Source organism: Neolamprologus brichardi, chromosome 2 (assembly GCF_056152115.1).
Source record: "Neolamprologus brichardi isolate AB-2024 chromosome 2, ASM5615211v1, whole genome shotgun sequence".
Taxonomy (NCBI): domain Eukaryota; kingdom Metazoa; phylum Chordata; class Actinopteri; order Cichliformes; family Cichlidae; genus Neolamprologus; species Neolamprologus brichardi.
In genome coordinates this window covers 6,035,185-6,060,254 of record NC_142105.1, presented here as the reverse complement: position 1 = coordinate 6,060,254, position 25,070 = coordinate 6,035,185, and the positions used below count along the sequence as shown (strand labels likewise).

Genomic DNA, 25,070 nt, shown 5'->3' with positions numbered 1-25,070 from the left:
TCAGATGACTCAACGGATCATGAATACTTTATATGAATTGTTCAGGTCTCTTCTGGAAAATACTGTAACAGTAAATGTGTGATATTAGACAGCCTTTGATTTCACCAGTGAAGAGGAAGTATGGAGCTGTTTTGTTTGTTTTGTTTTGTTTTTACACTTTTTTAAACAGTGTATTGGTAACACAAATCGGGTAACCAGAACAAGGCAGTGGAGGCCAGAGGAAATCAGAATGGTTGACCAGAAATAGCAGAAATACAGCTTAGAAACAGAGCATGATTTTTCATGCTTGTGTGCAACCCTGAACCCTGTTATAAAAAGCATTATGTGTAAAGTGGGACTACATAGGAAAAGAAAATTGTTTCATATTAAATAACTGTTTTGCTAAGTGGTAAAGGAACTATTTAGACCCTTTACCTAATTAAAATCACAATCCTACAATGCCAAAAGAACACATTATGCTGCTTGAATCATTGGATCATAATTATTGAATCATTAATGCGTATTTCATTTTAATGTTTCAGCTGGAGGTTATTTAAATTGCTAATATAGTAATAGGTAACTTTAGCTATATTAATAAAGCATTATATATTAGTGACTTTATATAGTTAACATCTGCAAAATACTAAGTATTTCAAGTGTTATGTTATGGTATAGAGTACAAAGTACAATGTTTGCTTCAAAAATATAATGTAGTTGAAGTAAAAGTCAGCAACAATGAATTATTTAAATAAAGCACAATGATATTAAAACTGTACTTTGTTTCCCAGGCACATACTAAGAAATCATTACTATCCGCCCAAACTCCACAATCGGTGTATCCCTAGTAAAGCCCAGGCCTGATCCAAGTATATCTTTTGAGTTTCTCGTCCAAGCTAATGGGGTTTGACATTTTGAGTGTGTCTGTAGTGTTCTCAGATACTAGTGTGAATCTCTAGCATCTAAAATTACCCAGTTAACTGCACTGCATGCAACAGAATCGCTTCTGGCAAACATTAAGCAAACAGGAATGCTATGAATAATATGAGCCATTATTAAAGATGTTGCTGTTCAGTAAACGACGCTTTTCCATGCATTTGGGTTCATTGTAAGACAGCAGCCAGTGTTAGTATAGAGTCTGTGAGCAGCCTGCAGAGGATGCTTAAAATTAAACAGGATAAAGAAAACAAAAACACTAGCATCCTTGAACAGAGGCATAAAAGGTGAACAAGAGGAAACGGTAAATACACTCTCACATAGTGGCACGATTAGCAACACTGTCAAGCCATAGATGGACGCTTAAGCACCATCTTTAATTGTAGTAGTATATATCTCTTGGTTTTGTATTCCCTTTTTCTATCTTGTTAAAGATAGATAGAGAGATAGCCTTTATTTGCCAGTTGCAGGTCTTTTGCTCACAACCGAGATGACAGACCTTGCCGACCGTACATACGATACACAACCATCACATTGGGGAGACAGGTCAGGCTAGGTGGCGAGGAAAAAAACATTGAAATGTGTAACACAGAAGGATAATACAGGAATGCACAGATATCAACACACCATAGCACAATAAACACAGACAAGCAACATGGGAAAGAGTTCCAGTGTGTACATCTGATCTGGGACCGCTGCAATCTTCGACTGCGCCTCCAACTGACCCGATGTCCACATCAGAGGGGAGGTAAGCGTTGGAGGTGGCGTTGGATCCGGGGTAGGGAGGGTGATGCGTCAGTGAGCGCTTATCAGTATCAGTATATGTATGTGTGTGCGTGTCCATAGTTCAGCTGAGACAGTGTCCTTCTCCCTGCCAGGCTAAGTAAACAGTCTTCCAGCCAACCCAGGTGGCCTTGCATGGAATGGGAAGGAACAGACTAAACACAGTCGTTATCAGGGTGTTTTGTTCAGCTCCGGCCTTGCAGCTGGTGCCAAGAGGGTATCCGCATAAGTGATGTTATTTTTTACTTTAGTGCGAACAGCTCATATGAATTTCAAAGCAGTTCTACAGTCCAACACTGGTCTCTCAATCTCCCGTTGGAGAGCCGCGAGCTTCGCCATATTTGCGTTCTGTGATGTTGTCATTTCTTGTGCTCAAGGAGCCGATTTCTGAGAACTCACGGCAGTGTGCCTCCCCGAGATGTCATCCAATCTGCACCCAGAGATGTTATTCCGGGCTAGCCCTTCCGAGATGTATCCAGTCTGCAGTCAGAGATCTTATTCTGAGTATTCACAGCAGCCGTAGCCTCTCCAAGATCTTATCCGTACTGCACTCAATGAGACCATTTTGAGAAACTCACGCCTCTCCCATCATTCCAATCCCAGCAGGCAGCCTTGTGGGGGTTTGAACAGCCGGTTCCGCTTTCTTAATTCTTCGATAAGTCAGGGCCAAGCCAGCTCCGATCAGCAAAAGCCCTGTTACCATGGTTCCGAATAGGTAGATATCCTCAGCACTCAGGCTCACCCAAGCCCAAACTTCTTGTTGAGAAAGGGGTGTCAATTGCATTTAGGGACCAGTTGATCCAATCCATAATTCCTCTTTTAGGTTTTAGAGAACAGACTGTGAGAGAATGTTCCAGGGAAAATACAAAAAAATAGGAGACTAGACAAGGACATAAGCAGGGAAGACAAGGGAGAGGAGAAAAAGTGCGTCCGCCTCCTGCCATGCCAATAGACTCTGCATTCTCAGTGAATAATAAAAAGCTTTGACAACTTGGCTCAAACCCAACAGAAACCCAAAAGGATATGAATATTAAAAACCCAAATTACAGTATAATCACTGCCATGCCAATGGTCCGACATTTTACCAACTTTACTTTTTTCATGCTTACTGACAGATCTTTCATCTTTTGTTGCTGATGTGGTGCAAGCCTATATATTTGGGTCAAACATCCACACAGCATCTAGTTGTAATTCAGAATTTAAAAAACAAGAGAAAAAGAAAACAAGGTACTCTCATAGTTACATACTCAAATAAAAATTAAAAAAAATAATAAAAGTAACATGATTGGTTACACAAACACGTTTTTTATGCTCACATCACACTGGGGTAACACAGTTACAGTATAAAGGGTTTGGGGATTTTGTCAAAACACCATGAACTTAAACTGCACTAGGCTAGATTTTTATGGAAGGAGAATCATTTCCATTTATATTCATAAATGGAACGAAAATTAAGAGAATTTATTCGTCCAATTTACCTGGTGACAACAGAAGCAGACATTCACATAAAGGAATAAAGCGTGGATGGTATGGATGCCTTATAGTAAAATAAGAAAGTAAAAAGGTTTTTTTCTTGTGGGGGGGTGGACGTATATATATATATATATATATATATATATATATATATACTTCCACCCCCACAAGAAAAAAACCTTTTTGCTTTCTTCACTCTGTGGTCACCAAAGTAAGATATAGCATAGTGCAGTTTTTATATACTGACTGTTTATTTTTCATCAAAAACTCAAGAACTGTAACTCGGGGCTCAGGTAGGCATCAAGGAAGAAAACAAAGGGGACGAATCACAGTAGCAACAATGGTGTCAAAATTCACAAAGTCAAGGGTCAAAGGACTGTGGGTCAGTTACTAAGTTATCATTACCTTTAATGGCCCTCTCGATTTTCACTTTATAAAAGAAAAAGCATAAAATACAAAGATTAAGGATTAATGAAACTAATATTATATGGTGGAGGACTTATTACTTATAGGAAAATACTGAAACGAGTCCTAAACCTGTATTTCCACCAAAAAAAGGTTATTCACACTTGCTTTAAATCACACATTTAAGGGAAAAACATTGTATTCATCACACAACTGGCAGCACTGCAATGTTTGCAGTGAAGCTGTAGCTGGCATTTAGTAGCTTAGCGCCTGCAATATTTTGATCTTATCTAGAGGAGGAAATTTAAAGTGAGCAACTGTACCTCCAGCCATATTGAGGACTTGGTCCAAGGCAGGACGGACCTCCTTATCCAACTGATCATGTATCCTTCCACCCAATAATGGACCTATGTCTGTAGAAAACATCAGCATAGACACGTTAGTCCAAGTCACTCTTGTTCCCAATTTTGTTCTCTAGTAAACCATCTAAACTTGTGTTCTAATGGTCTGAGTATACAAGGCATAAATTCTTCCTTTTTTTGTTTTTAATTTAAAAGCTTAAAATCCTGGCTCTGTTTTTGCAAGTCACAACTTCTAGGAAAGAACTGCCTGAAGAAAGTAGCAGGAATACTCAAGAGATGCTTTTTTAAAAGTTTCTACTTTGCCTATGGAGCTAGTTAAGTCACAGTTGTGAAAACAAGTAAAGCAGACACATTAAATTCACATAATAAGCATGCTGCACAACTGAGTGTATAAACTTAGGGACTTGTTTGTGTCTACCTAATTTACTATTGGAGAAACAGAGAAGAACTACTTACTATCTAGGTCATAGATGACTTTGTTCTTGGCCGTGGCATACTGGGATATTAGGTATTCAATTTGCTGCATAGAGGAAACACAGAGACGAGAAGAGACTTAGAAATAGCTGCACAAAAGTACTTTATTGGTCTAGACACCAACAAACAACTTCAGTGTTACACAATTTTATTGATTCACTTGAGAATCTGGTTGGAGTTTTCTTCAGCAAATACCACCCACAAGAATGAGACTGATTGTTGGAGAAATTTCACCGTATGAGAACAATCTTTTCAAAAGCAACTTTGCAGGTGTTGCGTGCATAAAAGGTGAGAAAATTCTCTTTTCCCGTGTGAAAGGATTACACAAAGTCAGCATGACAAGAAACCCCAGTTTCAACAAAGAAAAAAGAAATGATATGCACACTGATTCACAAGTGTACCCTCGAGTCTGCCACCCTGAAATGTCAGGAAAATTCATAACTTAACCATCTATAATGCTTCACCCCAATTCTTTATGTAACATCGTGTTTCAAATGGAAACTTTCTGCCTCACCATCGGTGTGTCGTTAGCGAAGGTGTGCAGATCCCTCATGTTGCTGTTGACCAGTCTCCGTACGTTCTTCACCTGAGAGCTCAGGTTCTGGTTGGCGGCATACGCACACAGCACTCCAATCCTAATAAAACAGTTGAAACAAGAACACAGCTGCTGTCGGACATGTCTGAGTGACCCTGCTGCCCCTGTGTCAGTCAAGAGTAAGGCAGGGGCGAGTCATGCAGAGCAGGGTGATGACAAGGCATCAGCAGTAGGGGTCAGTGTGCACCACCACATTCACCTTACTTTGTTTTTGCGACTGCCACTGAGTGCACCTGTAGAGTGCCTTCATTCTTTGAAAGCCAGCATTACATTGGACTATTCTTGTACTCAAGAAAATAAATTTACCTTAAACCCATTTTAATTAACTGTTACATACAATTTCATTCATTTAATTTAAGCGTTGACATGAAAACAATTTCCTGTTCATCAACAATGTTTTAATAGGCTAGAATAAGGTAACATAACAGGCATAGAGGTCTTGTGTAAATGCATCTTTACAACACTGTATGCGTGTGTCATATACTGACATGTTCTGCAGTCTCAAGATCTAAACAACTATTATTTCCCCAAGTAATTTAGAAATAGACTCATAGCTATAAATCCAGGTGTCTTATCTTTATGATCTAAGGTCCCTGGGTTGTAAGCATATTCAAATTGAATGTGAAAACACAGAATTGCATAGAGCAGACCATTACAGTGAATCTCTTGCATACTTCAAACAGACCTGAGTAGCTTACTACAAGGCTTAATTAGCTTGAACAACATCAAGGGAAAGACAGCCCATAATATTAAGCGGTTTCCATGACTCACTCTCATCCCAGCTGAATTTTCTCCTTCAGCACCTCACAGCTACTGCAGCACTACAGTGTGTGCACGTATGTTCTTACTGCTACTGATGTGTGTTATTGAGGTTCGCGCGTGAGCAGCTTAAGGAAAGGTGGTCAAAAAGGGGAAAAAAAAAAAAAGCTTCTCTGCAATTGACTCTAAGGATCAAAAACTCCTAAAGTAGAGTTGTATGACACAGTGAATCCCCTTCATGGAAATGCTTCAGTGGAATAAGCAGCTTTATGAATGATGTAAGATGACTGGCAGAGAGGAGTAACAAAAGAACTGACTCAGAAGCTTCTGGGAAGGTTTAGATCAATGGTGTAGAATCGGGGTGCTGTGACTGACTCTATAAGAAAGGCAGGGGTCTTTATGTGTAAGTATGACAACAGGTTGTACGTATGTGACCACGGTGCACCCAGAGATGGTGTTTCTATTGTCTTACTGCTAATGCACGAAGACATTGCTGGGCGCCGTTCTTCTTTACAGAGCAGTAAAGTACAGCCACTGCTGTAGTCGCAGTTTCCCTTTGTGCATATAATCTAATTTCTATCCTGGATTATGCTGTGGACATTTTGCAACATTAAGCATTGCAGTGTGTTTGCACACTTAGTGTATGCATAAAATGTTTTCTACTTTCAAGAAATGCAGCGCATTGGAGCACATTTCCTTCCACTTTGTTAAACGTGTGTATTTTTCTTAATTTCTGGCATGAAAATGCAGGGGAAAAAATGTCTTCAAATATTGTTACACTTTATTCTGTATGCAGACACATGCTTAAGTTTAGGCAGTCTAAGTCAGTACTTGTCAGATATCACAGCATGTAGCCAGCTAAGAGTCAGCATGTTTATGATTTTCTGTGGAGTTTAAGTCAGAGGACTGAAGAGTTAATGATTCAATAACAACCTAGTAAAGTTTGAATATTTATAAGCAGGAGGGACAGTTTCACAAATGCCACAGATACTTTGAGTGGGCCAGTCACACACCTTGGTTATTTTCTTTTTTAGACAGTTAGCTGTAAATGTGCTGGTGTTCTTGGGCCAAGAACACCTTTAGCTGTGGTTGAGACTGACTCTAAGGCTACGTCCACACGTACACGGGTATTTTTGAAAACTGAGATTTTCAGTTTTCGTTTTAAAAAATAATCAGAAATGATATAAAGGCAGAAATGAAGGAAAACGCTGCTAGGAACATGCCAAAGCAACAGGTGGCGATATATTCCTAACCGTGCAGAAATGTTGGCCAATCAGAAGTCTAGAAGCCTCAGTGGGAAATAGTAAACAAAGATGGGGCATAGAAGCATAACCGAGTGGTATGTGTGGAGGGACAGTAACTGTGTGTGTATATGTAAGCATTTAAACACTGCAGAGACAATTAACAGTAACAGTATTGTAGAAATTCATTTCACCGAAACAATAACGTGGCGCACAGTGTGACGTCAAAAAAGGCGCACACCTTTGACACTGCGTTTTCTGCGTTTTTCTCGTCCACACATAAATGCAAAAACTGAGTTTTCAAAAATATCCACCCTGGCCGGAGCTTTTAAAAATCTCCGTTTTCAGTGACCAAAAACGCCGTTTACGTGTGGACGAAAGGTGCAAACGCATAGAAAAATCTGCATTTTCAAAAATACCCGGGTACGTGTGGACGTAGCCTAAAATACTTTGGTATACACAGGAGTTCATGGTCAACTCAGTGAATGCAAGAAGAGGAACCCAAATCATTATGTGGTATGAGGTATTTGTGCTGACATACTGTGCTTGGTTTTTGCCCAGCGTGGCACTGTGTATTACATTCTTGTCAAAGTCTTGCCATTTGTTCAGATGCAACTTTGCAATCCTTTGCAAACTTGCTACCCTATTCGCAGCATTCCCTCGACATATATTTGGTTTGTTTCTAAATCAAAATGAATGTAAATATTCACTTGCTGGCATCTGAAGAAAATTCATAATGAACATCTTTCAAGATAAAAAAAGAGCCTTCTAACAGCATTGTCATGGTCTTTAAAGAACAAATGTGTTGTAGGATGTGCTGCCCTCGGGAGAGAAATTCGCTGATCTGCATGGCATCAAGCTGCACCATCTCTAGTGGATGTGTGATAATGTTTGCCATAAATAGTGAGTGTGCCAACAGAGTAAACACTGTCACCGTACAAGTGGCGACTTAATCAGAAACTAGGCCAAACAAGTAGGCTGGGACACAGTGAAGTGGAGCCATCCGTAACCAGGGGAAGATTCAAAATGGCCACTTTCACAACAAAAGCCTTTTGTCAAACACTTTCTCCGCCCTCCCTCTGTATCTTTCTCACTCACACTTCATACATTTGCTTCCCTCTTTCATACACAAATTCACAATCCCACACTTTTCTTTTCTATGCTTGCTTTTGGCTGTCTGCTCGTCTTTATTACTTTACTTATGAAGCCTCTATTCCACACCCTCGCTAAACTATTTCTTTCTCTACACCAGTATTTCTCCATATATCTCCCTTGATGAGGTATTTTTGTTTGACTATCCTTTCTTACTCTATCCCAAAGTGAAAGATAACTATCATTTTCCTACTCCACCCTTTCTCTTCTTTAATCTCCTCCTCGGTCTCCTGTTTTGCCCTCAGTTACCTCTCTCTCTCTCCCACTTCCCACCTCCTGTCCTTTCCTTTGTCTCTCTCACTCCCTCTCGTAGCTGAACAAAGACCCTTTGAGAAAACAGCCTGGTGCTTTGCAACAAGCTGTGTTGTCTATGACTGTCCACCATATTTTATGAGAATCATGTTTGAGTTCAGCTTGAGTTTGCTCACGTTCCAGTTTGAGTCTGTTATTTAAAAAGCGATCAAATTAAATGAGGGTCTAAAGCTGCAAGAAGACAACAAGGCATACACACATTTGTATTTGAATACAAAATGATCAAACAACCATCAAACTTAAAATGACAAGCAGGTCTTGCTAACCCGCTTTCTCACTTACAGCGTCCGTATCCAGGAAACATGCCACTAAGGACTCAATCCCCCTGCAGTGTCATCTTCATTTCACCTTCTATTTAATGGTGTCTATTATATCACATGTGACAGAGAAATATTCCATGGCATTTAGCTGAAAAGGTTTTCATAAGCCAAACTATAAAATTCACTCATGAAAAAAAGATGTGAGCTTTGCATGACAACAAAGAGAAGATCTGAAATTCAAAGCAGATCAAACAGGCATCAGTTCATTATATATATCCCCGATTGAGCTTCTAGCATTTCTTCCTATCCTTTAGTCTGTTATCTAAAGTTTTTGTCCATATAAAAGGTTTTCAAAGTTAGAAATGCCAGACTCCTCTCTTATGTTACTTATCTACATCATCATATAAAAAGCCCTCAAACCAAGAATAAGCACTTGCCTCCCGGAGGAGCCAGCAACCTTTAGCCAGAGCTGCTTTATTGCTGGTCAGTACAATTTTTAGTTTTGATGACCATATCCTGTTTGCAAATCAGTTATAAGAACATGTGCCTAACATGGTTTAAAACGTTTACAGTTTCTCAGGGATCCTGGATTTGTGTGGATGTTTAGTGTTAGCACTATGTTCACCTAATGCAAATAGACTGGCACTTATATATATGTATGCTAACTGAGCACTCACAGCCCCTTTTTTTCTACAAGCCCCTAATCACACACATGTACTTTATCTAAGCACCTTTTTATAACATTCGAACTAACACTCAATTCAGTATCTTGCCCACACACACTGGATGACTGTCCACAGCCACCACAAGACATAGGCTACTGTTCCATCTCTGCCTTTCTCCTAAGCTCGGTATTTTCATGCAGCCAAATTCAGAAAAAAATAACTCTAAATTACAGTTTTCCCACTTCTTTTTTTTAGTCAACAGAACAAGTATGAAAGAATAGCAATAATGAAACGTATTCAAACTACTGTAAACTAGCTCTCACTTTGAAGAGAGTCGTTGATTTGTTGCACTGCTAAAATCCTCATGAGATTCATCTTTCAAATCCACGATGTACTGCGCCACCAACTGTTTTCTGTAAAGTACTTGGTGACTCCTGTCTATAAAAAGCATCAATATTGTTTTGAAATAGGAATATAACTATTGATTGCTTCTTTGCATATGGAAACTTTAAAAACTGTCTGGCTTGTAGCAGACTAGTGTGACGGCTTTAAAATTGACACCCTCATAAAAAGAAATGTTGCATTTCAATGAAGCAGGTGGCCTTTAAAAATACCATTTGTCACCTCATCTGTGCACTTCAGCCATTGATCTTTTGTGCAGCATCATCACATTTCACTGCTATCAGCAACGTCTGAACTGCACAATCAACTCTAGCTATCAACTGTATGGCTGCTTTTTGACTGCAGGGGACAATTCAAACACGGCAGGAGGCAGATTTACCTCCAACAAGCTTGAAAAAGGGCTTTAATTCCTGCTTGAGCAAAAGCCAAATGACACATGAAACTGCCCCATGACAGCAGACGAAGAAGAGCAACAAACTAATGCAGTGCCCCAGAATCTAGGGCACTACTGGGGGCTGGGCAGTGAGTGTTCCATGGTCTGGTGGTTCCATAGCTTTTACAAACTTCAACAATGGCCTGCATTCAGTGTAACTGTAGTTCGGAGGCTGGGACAGTCCCCTTACAGCCCCTCCCTCTTTTAACACTGCCGAAAATGTCTCTTTATTGTCCAGCCTCAGACAAGAAAATGATCATTCTAGTCACTGTAATAACTACAGTGATCATTTTAGTTCACACACATCGATAGACAATGGCAGCGTAATCAGCACATGTGCATAATTAAATATTCTGAGTGCAATATAAAACAGCTACTGTAACTGTCAATCAAAGCCTTATCCAGAATAATCACTATAATAATAATAATTAATATAAATTACTTTTTTAATTAAATTATTATTAAATCTTTATTTTTGTGCCAGTCTGACCTGAATGCAAACGCTAACGAGAAGTGATGCATTTTGGTGCACGTGGGACAACAGAGGTGTTGACTGAAAAATGTCGGGCCTCAGCAATTTGTCCTGTCATATACTGTAGCTTATGTAGCAAATCTTATGTAATCTGAAATAATTCATTAGACATTTTATTGTGCCAACAGGTCACTGCCACAGCCAGCAACTGCAACTTTTTCTCATTTTAGCCACTGTGTGATCGCATTACTCCACTTATATAAATGTATATAAATGTAATAACTGAATTGATATTGCATTCATTTTAGTACCTACGTAAAGCCTTTGGTTTGCCCGTTTTCATTCCATTAAACTGCACTTTCTCCTATAAGTGGCTATTGTTATGTATTTTTATTTGCTGTGTTATTACTGTCCTCAGAGCTTGCCAAGTTACATTCTGAGCCCAACTCCCCATTGGAGCATTGTGTCCTGTGAAGAATTTAATCAAGCAATGAATGCTTAAGCTTCCTGGCTTCAAGGCCTTTGCTCCGAGCATGACAACCCAGTAAAGACAGTGCTATTAGTTCTCAGTTTTTTTCCTACTCATAAGGATGCTGTGAAAGCTGCTGTCAGTTCCATGTGAAGACTGTCTGGACTAGGTTGATGGGAGACAACAGACCATTAATTCCACAGTAAACAGTCCAGGAATGATATGAATACCAAACTCTGAGCCAAACAGCCTCACGGGGTTGTGTAAATAACACAGAAGGTCACTGCAGCACAATAGGATTTTTTTGGAAATCTGTAAAAGGGCCAAAAGACAAAAAAAACCCACCAATTTTCTGCAGTGCATGCATTTTTCTGATTAAATTGTCAAACAGTGTAACAATTGATTAATCATATTTCCGTCATAAAGCATAGCTTATACTAATATTTGTTATTCCTTCAGTGACTGAGTTTGCTCAAATATGATGCAAATAACACATTGTTAAGGACACTACCCTGATTACCTGGGCAAGGACTCAGGTTATCTGGATATCTTTGCTTTTAAAAGTTAAATAGTAAAGTTTTCACAGAAGCAGTCTTTCTATAATTTGTCTTCTTAAGGATGTCCAAAACGCTTTAATACTCAAAGACATCTGTGTTGCTCAGTAAACCATCCCTGGATAGGCTAAGTTTAATTAACCCCCTTCAAGGAAACATTAGTGGTTTGATTTAAAAATAAATATCAGCTGTCCATAACTAAAAAACTTGTGATAGCTAATGAAAAAATGAGGAAATTCAGAGAGCAGATTATTTAATCAGCAAATGCTAACGTCATAACACATGAATGCACTTTATGAAGCATTAACCAGTCAAACCTAAGCGTAATGAACTATTATTTGCATATAATTAATCCACTTTGGAGAAGAAGATGAAGTTTAAACCTTTTACACCTTTTCAGAGGTCCTGGTTTTCTCTGAACTTAGAGGTCAGCTGAATCGCACTGATTTGCTTTTATCGTCCCATCCTCAGTTATTTAGTGAGTCTATCCCAGTAAAATAATGTTAGTTTGAGGTTTAGCGTCCACTGAATGTGAGAAGAATTCAAAGTCATTCAGTGTTTTCACACAAAATCATATTTAATCCCCTTTCAGATGAACAGCAGTGCAGTTTGTAAGAATTGGCAAAGAAATTGAAAGTATTGACAAACAAAATTACAACTCTAGTGTGTAAGCTTGAATACATTTTACTATTTGTACCTACTATCATATTTTGGCCAGTATCAAATGCAGGTGCAGGTAATTGTGTGGATATCATTGCTTGCATGCTATTGTTCTAATGTAACCATCAGTGGCTTGGTGCTTAACAAAGCACACAGGTCTTGGTTTGAATCTGCGGCCACAAACGTCAGTGTGAAGTTTGTGTGTCCTCCTTCCGTCTGTGGATTCTGGCTTCCTCTCACACTCCAATGATATGCATGCTAGGTTAACTGGTCAGTCTAACTTGGCTGGAGGTGTGCATGTGAGTGTGAATGTTTGTTTTTCTCTGTGTGTTAGCCACGGGATGACTCTTTTCCTATCCAGGTGGCGTTTAACCACTGGGATGAGCTCCAGTTTTAAGGGATGGGATGAGTTTGTACACTGCAAGTAAAGCTGGCCGTTTGTACATATGCTGTATTATCCTGTGAGTTGTTGTATGTTTCAAAAATCAAATGGTTAATGTTCTGCTGATTACGTTGATGACCTTTTTCTTGTTCTTCCCTCCCAAGCTTCTAATAATTTGACATTGTTAATATTGTTAAGCTGCTATCATCAGAACCCTTGTTTCTACACTAAACGAAACTACAAAAAAACTGCTTGTGATGGCTGCACTTACAGCCACACAGTGGTAAAACCCACCATGTTAATGTAGAGGCTTATAAGTAACATTGCATTCACATTTGTCTTTCTTTAAATATAGGAATTAATTTACAGGACAATAAATAACTGGTTTTGGTTTAGAATTCATTCACATATCCACATAACACGGCATTCTAAAATAAGTGTGCACATTTTAGTTTACACTGTTATGTATGATTAATCTTTTGTTTTCTGAGTTACCTTAGTTGCAGCTGTTCCAGTCCCTTGATTAAGGAGCCAAGAGGTGGAAAAGGAGCGGAGCGAGCTTTAAAGGAAGACTACAAATTGGTTCATGCCATAACTCGAGACCATGGGGGGGAATTGGAGTTCATTATGTTTGGTTTAGTTAGGTTTTGTGTGTTTTACCCCTTCTCCTGTTTTTGTGAGCTGATCAGCCACTATTTAAGTTTCCCCTTTGTCTCGTTAAGTTAGGTCAGTTTGTTTGAGTTATCAGTAGTGTTGTCAACTTTGAGTTCTGTTATTTTGACCTCTTTTATGGGCCCAAGATTTTGATTCTTTTTGCATGAGTTAACCAATTATTATAATTAAAGTCCAAAAAAATGATTTTTTATTTAACCCAAAAAACCCATTTTTTTGGACTTTAACCTGTGCCTAAGTTTCCTTCACTGCTCGGTCCATCACACTGCTAAAAAGCAGTTTATTCTATTTGCACTGTTTCTTCACCACTCACCTTTCTTCACTTTCTATTATGAATCACTTTACATTTAATCATTAGTTACTATTAATAAGGGTCGTCTGATTGTTGGGGTTTTCAATATATTATTGTAGGATCTTTATCTTACAATATAGATACCCTGGAGGTGACTGTTGTTGTGGTTTGGTGCTATCAAAATAAAATTGAATTGAATTGAATTATGTCTGAGTAACACTCCCAATATAGCCCCCAAAATACTATTTGTTCTTTTATAACCACAGTGGCTCATTACTAGTGAGCCTGGTTAGTATAAAGTTGCCAGCCTTCATTTTGCTGGGGTACACCCTGATGACCACAAAGTGACACAAAGACATGAAAGACAGATCCATCTCCCAGAAATGCTGATATTTCTGGGTTATACCTCCTACTCGTAAAGCCATCACAGATCCCTGCAGCTTTGCCTTCTCCTATCGTTTCTCTCCTGTGTAACAATGTGCCATATCATCACTACTGTGACATAAATGTCTCCTATAAATTTGAAAGAAAGCCCGGCCTAGCTAGGAAAGTCAGTTAGCTTCACAATATTGAATTCTTCTAAATCGTGTGTTGATTTGTAAGGTGTACACTACAAGAATCCACGACCATTAGCATCCCAGGGTGAGAGGAAAAAATGCAATTAGTAAAAAATAAAGCGGATTTCAGCTATAAATGCAAAATGAGGGAAAATTAGAATGATTAGTATGACTGAGGTCTCTCCAGGGGATGTGATAAATTATGGGATGCACTGCAAATTCTGAGAACAACCTCTCCAGTTAATTAGCTTGGCTGTGGCATGTATAAAGCTGCCATTGTTTGGGGTCTGTGTGCTGTGAACAGGAGATGATAACTTTTTTAAAAGTTTATTAATGAAATAAAAAAAAACTTTAAACAGAGACAATTCAAGAGAAAATAAGGATAAGGCTTAAGGGCCAATCAACGTAAAAGAAGAGCGCAAATAAATATTTATGAGTCAGACACATAATTCTCAGTTGCAGCCTGAGAAATTACACAGACTGAAAAGCTGTATATACAAAAATAGCCAGAGGTAAATGGTCAAAAGGTTTTTGATAACACAGTGATTTTTAATGGGTGGAGTTCAATGATGTCCAAAACAATTATTTACTTTTTTATTCACTTATTTTTTGATGAGTGACTGTTACACACTGCAATGTATTAAAGTGAGATGTTTCACGCTGTTCGCTTATGCACATTTCCCCCAACACATTAGGCAACCCACATTTCCATGAGCTATGTGTGATTTTAAGATGCAAAAATAAAAATAAAAAAAATCAATGGAGACAGTTGGATAATGCATGTTAGTAAAGAGTAGAAATTCTGTGCAGATCTCACCGATTACCTGCAAGCTTTTGTTCTCTTTCTAGTCTGTAGATCAGAGGGGTGTCCAACTCCAGTCCTCGAGAGCTACTGTCCTGCAGCTTTTAGATGCATCCCTACTCCAACACAGCTGAATCAAATGGTTGGATTACCTCTTCAGCATGCCATCAAGTTTGCCAAAGGCCTGATAACAAGCCATTCATTTGACTCAGGTGTGCTGGAACAAGGATGCGTCTAAAAGCTGCAGGGCAGTAGGTATGTCCCAATTCATAGGCCGCATCCTTCAGAGGCCGCAATTGAAGGCTGAGTACGTCACAGCCTTCATTTCATTCAGCTCTCAAGGGCTGGAGTTGGACACACCTGCTGTAGATTATGACATGCCCACAGATTGCACTTAAGTTTACACTTCAGGTACATTTTTGTTCTTGTTGATGGTTTTAAATTCTCAGGATATCTACCTTATTTTATTATCATTTTAGATTTTCGAATTTTGTTCGACTCAACACTAAATATAGAATGGAGTACAAGAAAAAGGACTGGAAGCCTAGCAAAAACCACCTGTATGGCATTTTTATATCATTATCATCAACAACAAAACAACAGTGACAACTACTACTACTACTGCCTATAATGCTATATTATTATGCTATATACATTATACTGTAACTATACTCTCCAATATATACAATAATAATCCTGGCTATTGCTGGAAAAGAACGGAGCATCAGGATGGGTTAGTGCATATAATCTCAGTCAATCATACTGAAATAATTACTTCGCTTTACTGTACTTTTAATTTTATTTTTAACATCAAAATGTGTTTTTTGGGATCTCCTTTCACACTAGAATCCTGTTACTTTTGCTGCTGCTACCCCAAATCCCCTAGAGGCTTTTAAGTAAAATTAAATTTTATATTTTGCTAGTGTAACAGCACCCTAATGCCGCTCTGCACTGAAAATAAATTACCTCCCAGTAGCCTGACATTTAGTGAACAAGTGACATCTTCATAGTTGTAGCTTCTTTCATGAAAGAGTTGATGCTCATCATACTATTAATGAGCCCCTAAAAATAGTCCTGCATGTGATTTCTCCCCAGGGAGGCTGTTAACTAAGCAATGTGTGGGTTACTGAAGGCGCAGGATTGAGGTAAAAGTGTATTTGGCTACTTGTGTTTATACGTGGCTAATTGTGTGCTTGTTTTTTTATGTGACAGGATGCAAGAATATGTTTTATCTGTTAGCAGCAAGTGATTTATAATAAATTCAATGAAAATACTTTTGCAGGTAGATAGATGGATGGATATTGGTTTTTCTGTTTGACCTTATACAAGAACTCTTCACAACCACGCACAATTATTTTGTACAGAACACATCACATCTGTGTTTACCAAACCTCTCAAACAAAAAACCAAGACAAATTTATTTTCATTTGTTGTGGTTTTTTTTAGTATGTATATTGATCAATTTTTATTTTGTTTGCTATTCTATAGACCTATTTTGCCTCATTTTATGAAGCATGTTACCTTATTGAGCTATTTAGTTTTATATTATTGATATATTTTTTTTGCGATTTCTCATTGTTGTAGTAAGCATTTACCTCTCAATATAAACCACATTGAGGTAACTATATATAAAAAACTGAATTCAATTTAATTAAACATTAGAATTCTCCAGTTTTTGGGATGAAAGTCACATCTCACCGATTCAATCAGTGATGGTCATCGGGTATTTCAGGTCCAGCAGGAACTGTTCATGGATCCATACTCTGAATGCAAAGCCACCCAGTAGCTTTCTCTGTGACTTCAGATGCTCCATTGCTAAATGATTGCCCTGCAAATCCTGTTCTCTTCTCATTGCCATTTTAATTTCAACATGATCAATTAGTTGGTGGATTTAAATACGATGATCATATCTGGTTGCAGCCATGATGGTGTTATTTGGGCTGCAAAATTCAGCTGCTTGCCAAGGTCCCCTTCCATATGCCAGCTGTTGGAGGCAGTGAGGAGCCCAGCTTTTGTTTAGCTTGTGGGTCAGGTTTCTCTCCAGCGCTAACAATGGCAATGGTCTTCGCCTGACGGTGGCCTCTGATGCCTTTAAAGGCCACAGTCCTCGGTAAGGACTTAGTTATAGTGTCAGTGATAGAGCCAATGTCCAAAGGTTTTTGGGTAGTTACATCAGTCTATTTACTTGTAATGTAAAATTAGAGTCAAGAAGCATTCTGCAAAACAGGTTATATGTGTCGAAACAAATTAACTTATGCAAAATGAGCTGTGATTGCCAATGGTCAGTCTTTTACATTTATGCATTGCATTATGTTATGTTATGTTATGTTATGTTATGTTATGTTATGTTATGTTATGTTATTTTATGTTATGTTATGTTATGATTTCACAAAACATCAGCCTTGTAGAAATATTTAGCTGATTAAAACGTTGAAATTAGACTGCCATCTTCAGTTTTGTCTTTCAGCTGGTGGAGATATGGATATGAACAAAGTAGTCATTGTGCACAACACTGTCAAAGATTGTATATGTATTAAAAGATGGATCAATCTGTAACAACACTGTAATAAACAGTTTCAAGTTACACATTGTTAGAAGATAAAATGTGCTAAAGGAAGCATACGCAATACATTTCCATTCCATTTTAATGAGCTGTGAGAATTTCAGTGGGAGGAATTATATTTTACAAATAAATAAAGGAACATGCTGGTATACTGACAAGTTCGTATTTTTATTTCACACACTTTCCCCTCATTATGTGAGAGGAGATAATACTACGGTCGAAGTCTTTTGCTAGGAATGTCAAGGGTTTTAAGGGTTTAAAAGCTCCGAAGTCAAAAAGTTAATCTTATGAGTTGCATTTCTAGATTAATGTATGTAGTATTGCAGAAGTAATTATTTTGACTGTGGCTGCTGAGCTCCTGGTGATGTCCCTTCTGTGTGTTGTGCTCCAACAACTTAAGAATTAATTGGGTCACTTTATTAATAATTCAGCAGGATCCAGTGCTATAACTCACACCACATAAACAGAAGTGGAACTTGTGTTCACTTTGTTTTAAACTAAGCTAAACTGACCCATTAAAATAATAGCAACTACTTTTTGTGTTTAGCCTTGGTTATAAAAGAAAACACACACACACACTAGAACAGAGCTAAGCCAAACACAGAGACCAGTCTTTGCATTCCTTCACTCCTACCTTGGCCAGAAAACTGACACACTGGAACTTTTATGAGCTTTGCTTTTTTTTGTTTATGATTGCAGCGTGTATTATCATTCTGCGACACCACTAATCTATCTACCACTTAACAGGCAAAGCTGCAACAGTGAGAAAATAACAACATAATATCTTGGAGAAGGTAGGGGAATCTGCTTGTCCAGTAGCATAGCTGTCTATGGACGAGCATGTGCTCAGAAATTTAAGTTTGGTCCAACATAAAGGCAGAAAGTCTTAGCCTGGTTAAAAAAAAATCAAATTTGAATTAATTTGCATACTGAATTTCACAGTGGTTGTTTTTCATTCAAGCAGTGATTTCCCATGATATACGAGTATTTTACTCAGCACATCTAACATGGTTTTGCAAGGTCATTCGCTGACCTTTTCTTCCCTCATAAGCGTAAAATGATACACAAAAAGATTACCAACCAAAACTGAATCAGTACAAGATATATTGTACATCACTTGGGATGCCCATTTATAGATATCCCAGACATCAGATAGCTCATTTACAGACAAACCCTTCAAATCTAATCTGGGTGCCTGAGATTTAAAGTTCAGCTTGCTGAATGCTCAGTTCACTGTCGCCTGTATTATCATTAACAAGACCCCATATAATTAGCATGGATTACTAAGTCCATAATATTAGGAGTTTTTGTGTTAATAGTATTGGACACCCAGCAACTAAAATAGACTGCTGAAGCCCATACTGGATAACAGCATGGGGCAAGGGTCTTCCACTTGGCCAGAACAGAAGCAAAGATCTTATGTCTGTCATTTTCTTATTATAAATCCATGCGGGTGTTGTGCAGAATCAGAGCTGATTAGGAGAAACTGAAATAACTCCTGCTGTTCTTTTAATAAAACAGAGTGGGAATATATAATAGCTGGCAGATATAAGAAAACATGCTGTTTAGCATACAGTACAGATGTGAGCTACGATATATTAATGGCACAGTGCTGAATGGCTAATGTGTTGCAAAATTACCCCAGCAGTGGCAATCACATTCACAAAAGAAGCATGAGGACACAAACATTGACAATTAGCCCTTTTCATATAAGCAGGAGTTAAACGTTTATCTTACCAATTTGCTACTCACATGATAAAATCTCTCTTTATTTTAGGTTAGATTTATTATTAAATAAACACTAACCATAAAGAAGCAAACTCAAAGAGCCCAGATATCCCCAAATGATAATGATCTAATCATATTAAAAAAACATATTAATCAAAAACACCACACACACAAAGGAATTATGTAATATAATCTCACTGTGATGCTAATTCAAACTCTGTAGCACACCCTGATATTACTAAACAACTGATGTCCCTTCCTTCCCCAAGTAAGGCATCCTTCCACTAAGATGACATTGCACCTTGACCGCAGGTTGTTTAATAGGGGTGGGGGAAAAAATCGATACTGTGTAGTATCGTGATATTTTGTTTGCTAATAATGTATCGATACAGGGACAGCAGAAATCGATATTTTGTTACAAAAAAGGTTTTTGTGGACTGGAACACAACTCTGACTTCAGAGCATGTTGATCCTTTTTCTGAGCAAGAATCCTGACATTCCTTCACTGTCCAAATGTGTTTAACTTTTTTTATGGCAGCAATAAACATGACAGTTTACTTATTTTCATTTAAGACATGTTTTATTTTAATTAAGTTTAAAACTTTTTTATTTAATGTAAAATTATATTTTGTTTTAATTTACTTTCAAATTCTTCAGTTGCTGAAGGGGCTGCATAGTTTTCACAAATTGCATAGTTCAGAATAGCTATAATTGTACCAGATGGTTGCATTCAGTTAAGTTGGACTAGACTGTAATACAAACCGTTCAGTTTGTCAACAATAAAACTGAAATGAGAGAAAGACTGAGTGTGAGACTTTGTTATTAGATAAAATGAATATTGATAAAGTTTACCTTTATGTACAGAATCTGAATGTCGCAAAATATTTTAAAAAATTGCAATAATATCGTATCGTGCGTTAAGTATTGTGATAATATCGTATCGTGGGATGTATGGTGATTCCCACCTCTATTGTTTAAAAGAGGAAAGGTGAAATTTGTCAGCCCTTGGTTCACGCCAGACTGCCCTGAGCCCCAAGCAGTTGTGTATATATATTCACAAGCTGATGGGGTGACTACATTAAAAAAAGAAAGAAAAGAAGAATCATTAATAATAATAATAATAATAATAATAATAATAATAACCAATTATCCAGACCTGCAAGTTTCCCAAAACTTGGCCAGGTAAATTTTTTGGACAGATGGACAAAAACCTGAATGATCAAACATAATATCTGTGTGAAAGGTATTAATGCATATTCATTATTTCTAAAGGTTTAATCTCGCTGTAAACTGAGTTGGATTCTAACTTACTCACTGTGAGTTTCTTTTGTTTGCTTTGCTTGTGTCTTTTCCTGCTATGTACCCAAATTTAAAGCCCTATGAGAAATCAGTTTAACGTGCTTACACGTCACAGTAATTATCAATTCCTTAAGGCCTGTTTAATACATCATTTTATGCTTAATTAGATTTCAATATTCCTTCACCTAAATTAACCTGGTGAACATGTTAATAGTTCATCTCCACTAATAGGCAAATTGCTGTAATATGTTTCTGATTAAATTATGAGTATGTCCATAAATTTAATTAATCATTCTCATCATGTTTGTTCCCACAAAGCCAATCCAGTGTCTCTGCCTGTAAGATACAACATTAAAAGTCAGTGATGAACATCTGCTTTGTGTTTGGCAGAGTTTAGCACACAATGACAACAATCCTGCCTGCTTTTACTTGGGCAGTACATTTGTAGCCGGAGCTGAAGTGCATGCATTTTCAGCATGACTGGCATCCGTGTGAATCAAACCCCATAGCCCTACAGCGCTACTCTAACCCAGTGAACATTACTCATTCACGTTTACAACTGCAGCTCATTGGCAGCTCCTCTGGGATTTGACCCTACCACCTTCACAGTAGGAGGATGATATAAGAGTGAAATTTTCTCATCAGCTTTCTTGTTACAGATTTTTTTCTTCCCATTTCTACCTGGTTCACCGATTTGCTTTGTTTGTTTTGCCTACTTTATTTGCCACAGTGGATCCAGGAATGCTCAGAGTCTGTCGCACATACGCCAGAAACCTTGGCTACATATATACACAATTCACTCATTCAGGAGGAAGTCTTCACCACACACTTCACCGGGTAAAACTGGTAAACTGCTTGTTAACCCCCATCAGGTAATCATAGGAAAGTAAGCCAAAACATTTAGATGTAAACATGGTGAGGTTCATACTGAAGATTGAACTGAGTATGGGAATGGGAAGAAAGATTATTTGCGTGACTCTGAATGTGGCATGTTTGTTGGCGCCAGATGGCCAGGTCTGTGTTTTTTCACAAGCTGCTGATCTACTGGGATTTTCCCCATACAACCATCGCTGCCCTCCAAACGGCCTCCACAGACACCAGGTCTCTCTCTAATAGAGCACTTCTGAGAAGTGGTGAAACGGCACATTCAGTTCATGGATTGGCAGGGAACAAATCTCCAGCAACTGCAAAATGCCAAAATTATTCCGATTCCTATTAATGTTTTTGGCATCTTGTGGAACCTGTGTTCTGCAAGTGAACAATGTTCCAACAAGGAACACCTCATGGAGACGCTGGTGTATGTATATATTGCACATCAATCACAATTACAAGTTAAAATATAGCACTTGTAGCTGGTTTTAAACCCAAAACCATAACTAGCTTTGCATGTCTACAGGTTGCCATAGTGATCTAGCCAGGTACAATTTGAGCCGCCTGGCTTTTGTCAGCCACCTGTCAATGTTTCCTTTTTGCTCCCTTAGATGACTGTTGTTTCTTTTAAATGTATTCTTTTGTATAATTTTACTCCGAGGTTTTTATTCTATTAATTTTTGATAGATTTTTTAAATATTATGATTATTACATTTTTGCTTTGCTTTTCAGTGCATTCATGTTTCTGTTTATGTGGGCTTTGTTTTTAGGGACTTGAACTGTTAATATGTTTGCCTCAGCTGGAAAGCACCTCAGGGCAACTCCTGTTGTTTTTACATGTGCTACATAAATAACAGTGACTTGACCTGACTACAGAGGCCCCACTGCACAACCTACAGGACCGAAATAATCAGCCGCCAACGTCCCAGTGCGAGACACCACAGGACACCCTTCTGTGTTTAGGCAGGTGGTGTACAATAGCAAAAAATCTGACTGATACCAAATTCTCCCGACTCACTTTTTTACCATTCTGTTTTTATTTCTTAATTCAGGTTGCCTTCACATTTGGCGTGGCCATTATTTAGAGGCAACTACGACTGCTTTCCACTCTGTAATTAGGATAAGGGTATGGGATTTACCTTTTCAGTAAGGGCATGTTATCTAAACTCAGGAAAGTGTAGTGTCTTCAGGCAACAGTCACAGGCTTGTTTGACATTTCTGGCAGAGTTGATAAGCCCTTAAGCCTATATGGCAGGCTGGATTGTGACAATGTTATCTGTGTGCTTGGGTGTATCTCCAGTAACAGCAGCTTGGTAGCCATCCCGACACTGAAATCCACTTTGCATCACTCGGTTTTTATAAATAAAGACACAATCTTTCATAAGATCTTGTATATTAAGAGATTAAAACCTTGCTGAGTTAACTGACAGCAAAGCAAGGTAGTAAGAGATTACATCTCTGTCCATACTACTTAGGTATGAAGGGATGACTGGAAAGTGCTGCGAAAACTCCCCTACAATGAATGCTTAGCATCAAATATGAGTTGACATAATGCATAATAAAGAGTTACTTGCACTATATTATCTCACAGTGCAACAGAAGGTGATGCCCCAGGTTCTGTAGCCATCATTTAGCTGTGTTTATCTCTCATTTGTGGTCATTTCAATGTTCTCACCCTTACCTGGGAGTCTTTCCCCTCTCTTAATCCGATTTTAACACTTCTTGGAAAATAAATGTCACCCCCACTACTTTTCTGTGCCTGGCTGTCAGCTTTTTAGTAGCAGTAAAAAGCAGTCTTGGCCTGGGCTTGGGACTCATCCCTCTCCAGCCTGTAATTGCTTCATTAGAGCCTTTGCTGCATCTCTGCCTGGTAGCTCGGGAGATTTAATAAGAGCTGTGAGGATGCTCTCAGACTCTTCTGTCTGTGCTGCTGGGATGTTGCTGGGGAATTTCATATAACTAGGCTTTGTTCCAATGAAGACTGAAAGTCGAGGAACATCAAACTAAGTACACTCCTGGATGCCTTCAGTCTAGCTCAACTGTTGTTTCCCCACATCTTTTGTAGTGTTGCTATATCCCCAGTGGCTATGCTTCTTGTGCTGCTGAGACTGTAAACCAGAGTGGAAGGAAGATTAGGTTTCTTGTGGTCCATTTTCTGACAGATGAGACTCATCAAGTTACAGGACAGTCTGATGGGCTCATAAAGAAGAAGCACAGGGTGAATGTAAAGCTTTATTTCATCCATTTTCAACTGAAGGCAGCTGAAAAGACTTTGTATTCCCCCTCATGCCATATGTCTGAATGAGAGCATGAATTGTTGTCCGTCTCTGTGTTAACCCAGAAAGAGATTGCTGACCTGTCCAGTGTGTATCCTGCCTCTCGCCCTATGGACAGGCTCCAGCTCTCCTGGATTAGATAAGCGGAAGAAAATGGATGGATGGATGGAAATCTAGATTTTTGCCAAATATGTGCCTGGTTACATTATAATCAGTAGTGATTGGTGATGTCCATCAGTCACTGACTGAAAATGATTTTCATCCAAATATTAAAAACAATCCCCACATTTAAAGTTATACTAGCTTGTCTAGTTATTTTTTTAGCCTCTGAAAAACAGGGTACTGTGTATATTGAAATACTTATAGACCTAATTGAATGTCCCACTTTATCTAACATGATTTTCATGTCAGAATTATGCTTTTAATACTCATAGAAAATGCTAGCTTACAACGAGGTTACTGTCCTGCATGTACTTCGGGTGTAAGTAACAACACAAAAGAAAAAGAAAAACTGGGAAACAACAGCAGATAGCTACGCTGGCAGATTACTGGCTGCCAGATTAGTATTAGCACAATAAAGCAGCCAGATACACTCACATCCTATCATCTATTTGTAAAAGCATGTGTTTAAACTGACATGCATGCTTATGTGGCATAACAAGCAGAACAATCACAGTTGCGATCAGCATTGCAGTAATGTGCAGTTCCATTTCCAGAGTTTTGCACGTCACGTTGCAGTAGAAGCTAATGAGACTCTCAAAGAAACGGCTAGACAGTATATCTGAGGCCGATTGGTCAGTTTGGTTATGGGGGAAAAAGGGAAAGTGCCGCTAAAGAGGACAGCTCATCCCAAATGAAAAACTAACACTTTAAACTTCAAAAAGTGAAAGAACTCATTAAATAACATCTTAAAGTTTTACAACTTGCATTCGTTAAAGTTGAGCTAACAAATCCAATCTAACATTATCAAACTTGGCACATCTCCTGGATGATTGAGAATGCATCAAGACAAACTTGGCACACTTTTAAAGCAGCAAACGAATTCATGTTTACCAAGAGTTTGACTTTAGCCTATAGCTACCTTTTCTATACACTTCTTATATAAAACTTTTCTATCACACCACAGCAAAAAGGGTCAGACTTTAGAGAAACAGATGTGTTTCTGTGTGTGAATATGCAGAATCTGTGGGCAAAAAGGCCCACAGATTTTTGTTTTTGTTTTTTTAAAATGATCTGGTCATTTCCT

The 25,070-nt window shown here is 38.3% G+C and overlaps 1 protein-coding gene across 11 annotated transcripts in view; it reads right to left on the bottom strand.

Annotated features, from left to right (window-relative positions):
• The window catches only part of prom1a (prominin 1a), an 89,473-nt gene that overhangs the window by 23,032 nt on the left and 41,371 nt on the right, over positions 1 to 25,070 (bottom strand). For all 11 annotated transcript variants that reach the window (XM_087846702.1, XM_087846652.1, XM_087846630.1 and 8 more), the window contains 3 exons: positions 4,924 to 5,044; positions 4,392 to 4,455; positions 3,897 to 3,986 (listed from right to left, as the gene is read on the bottom strand). In XM_087846702.1, coding sequence (XP_087702828.1) covers positions 3,897 to 3,986; positions 4,392 to 4,455; positions 4,924 to 5,044 — 275 coding nt within the window. The remainder of the gene's footprint in view (positions 1 to 3,896; positions 3,987 to 4,391; positions 4,456 to 4,923; positions 5,045 to 25,070) is intronic.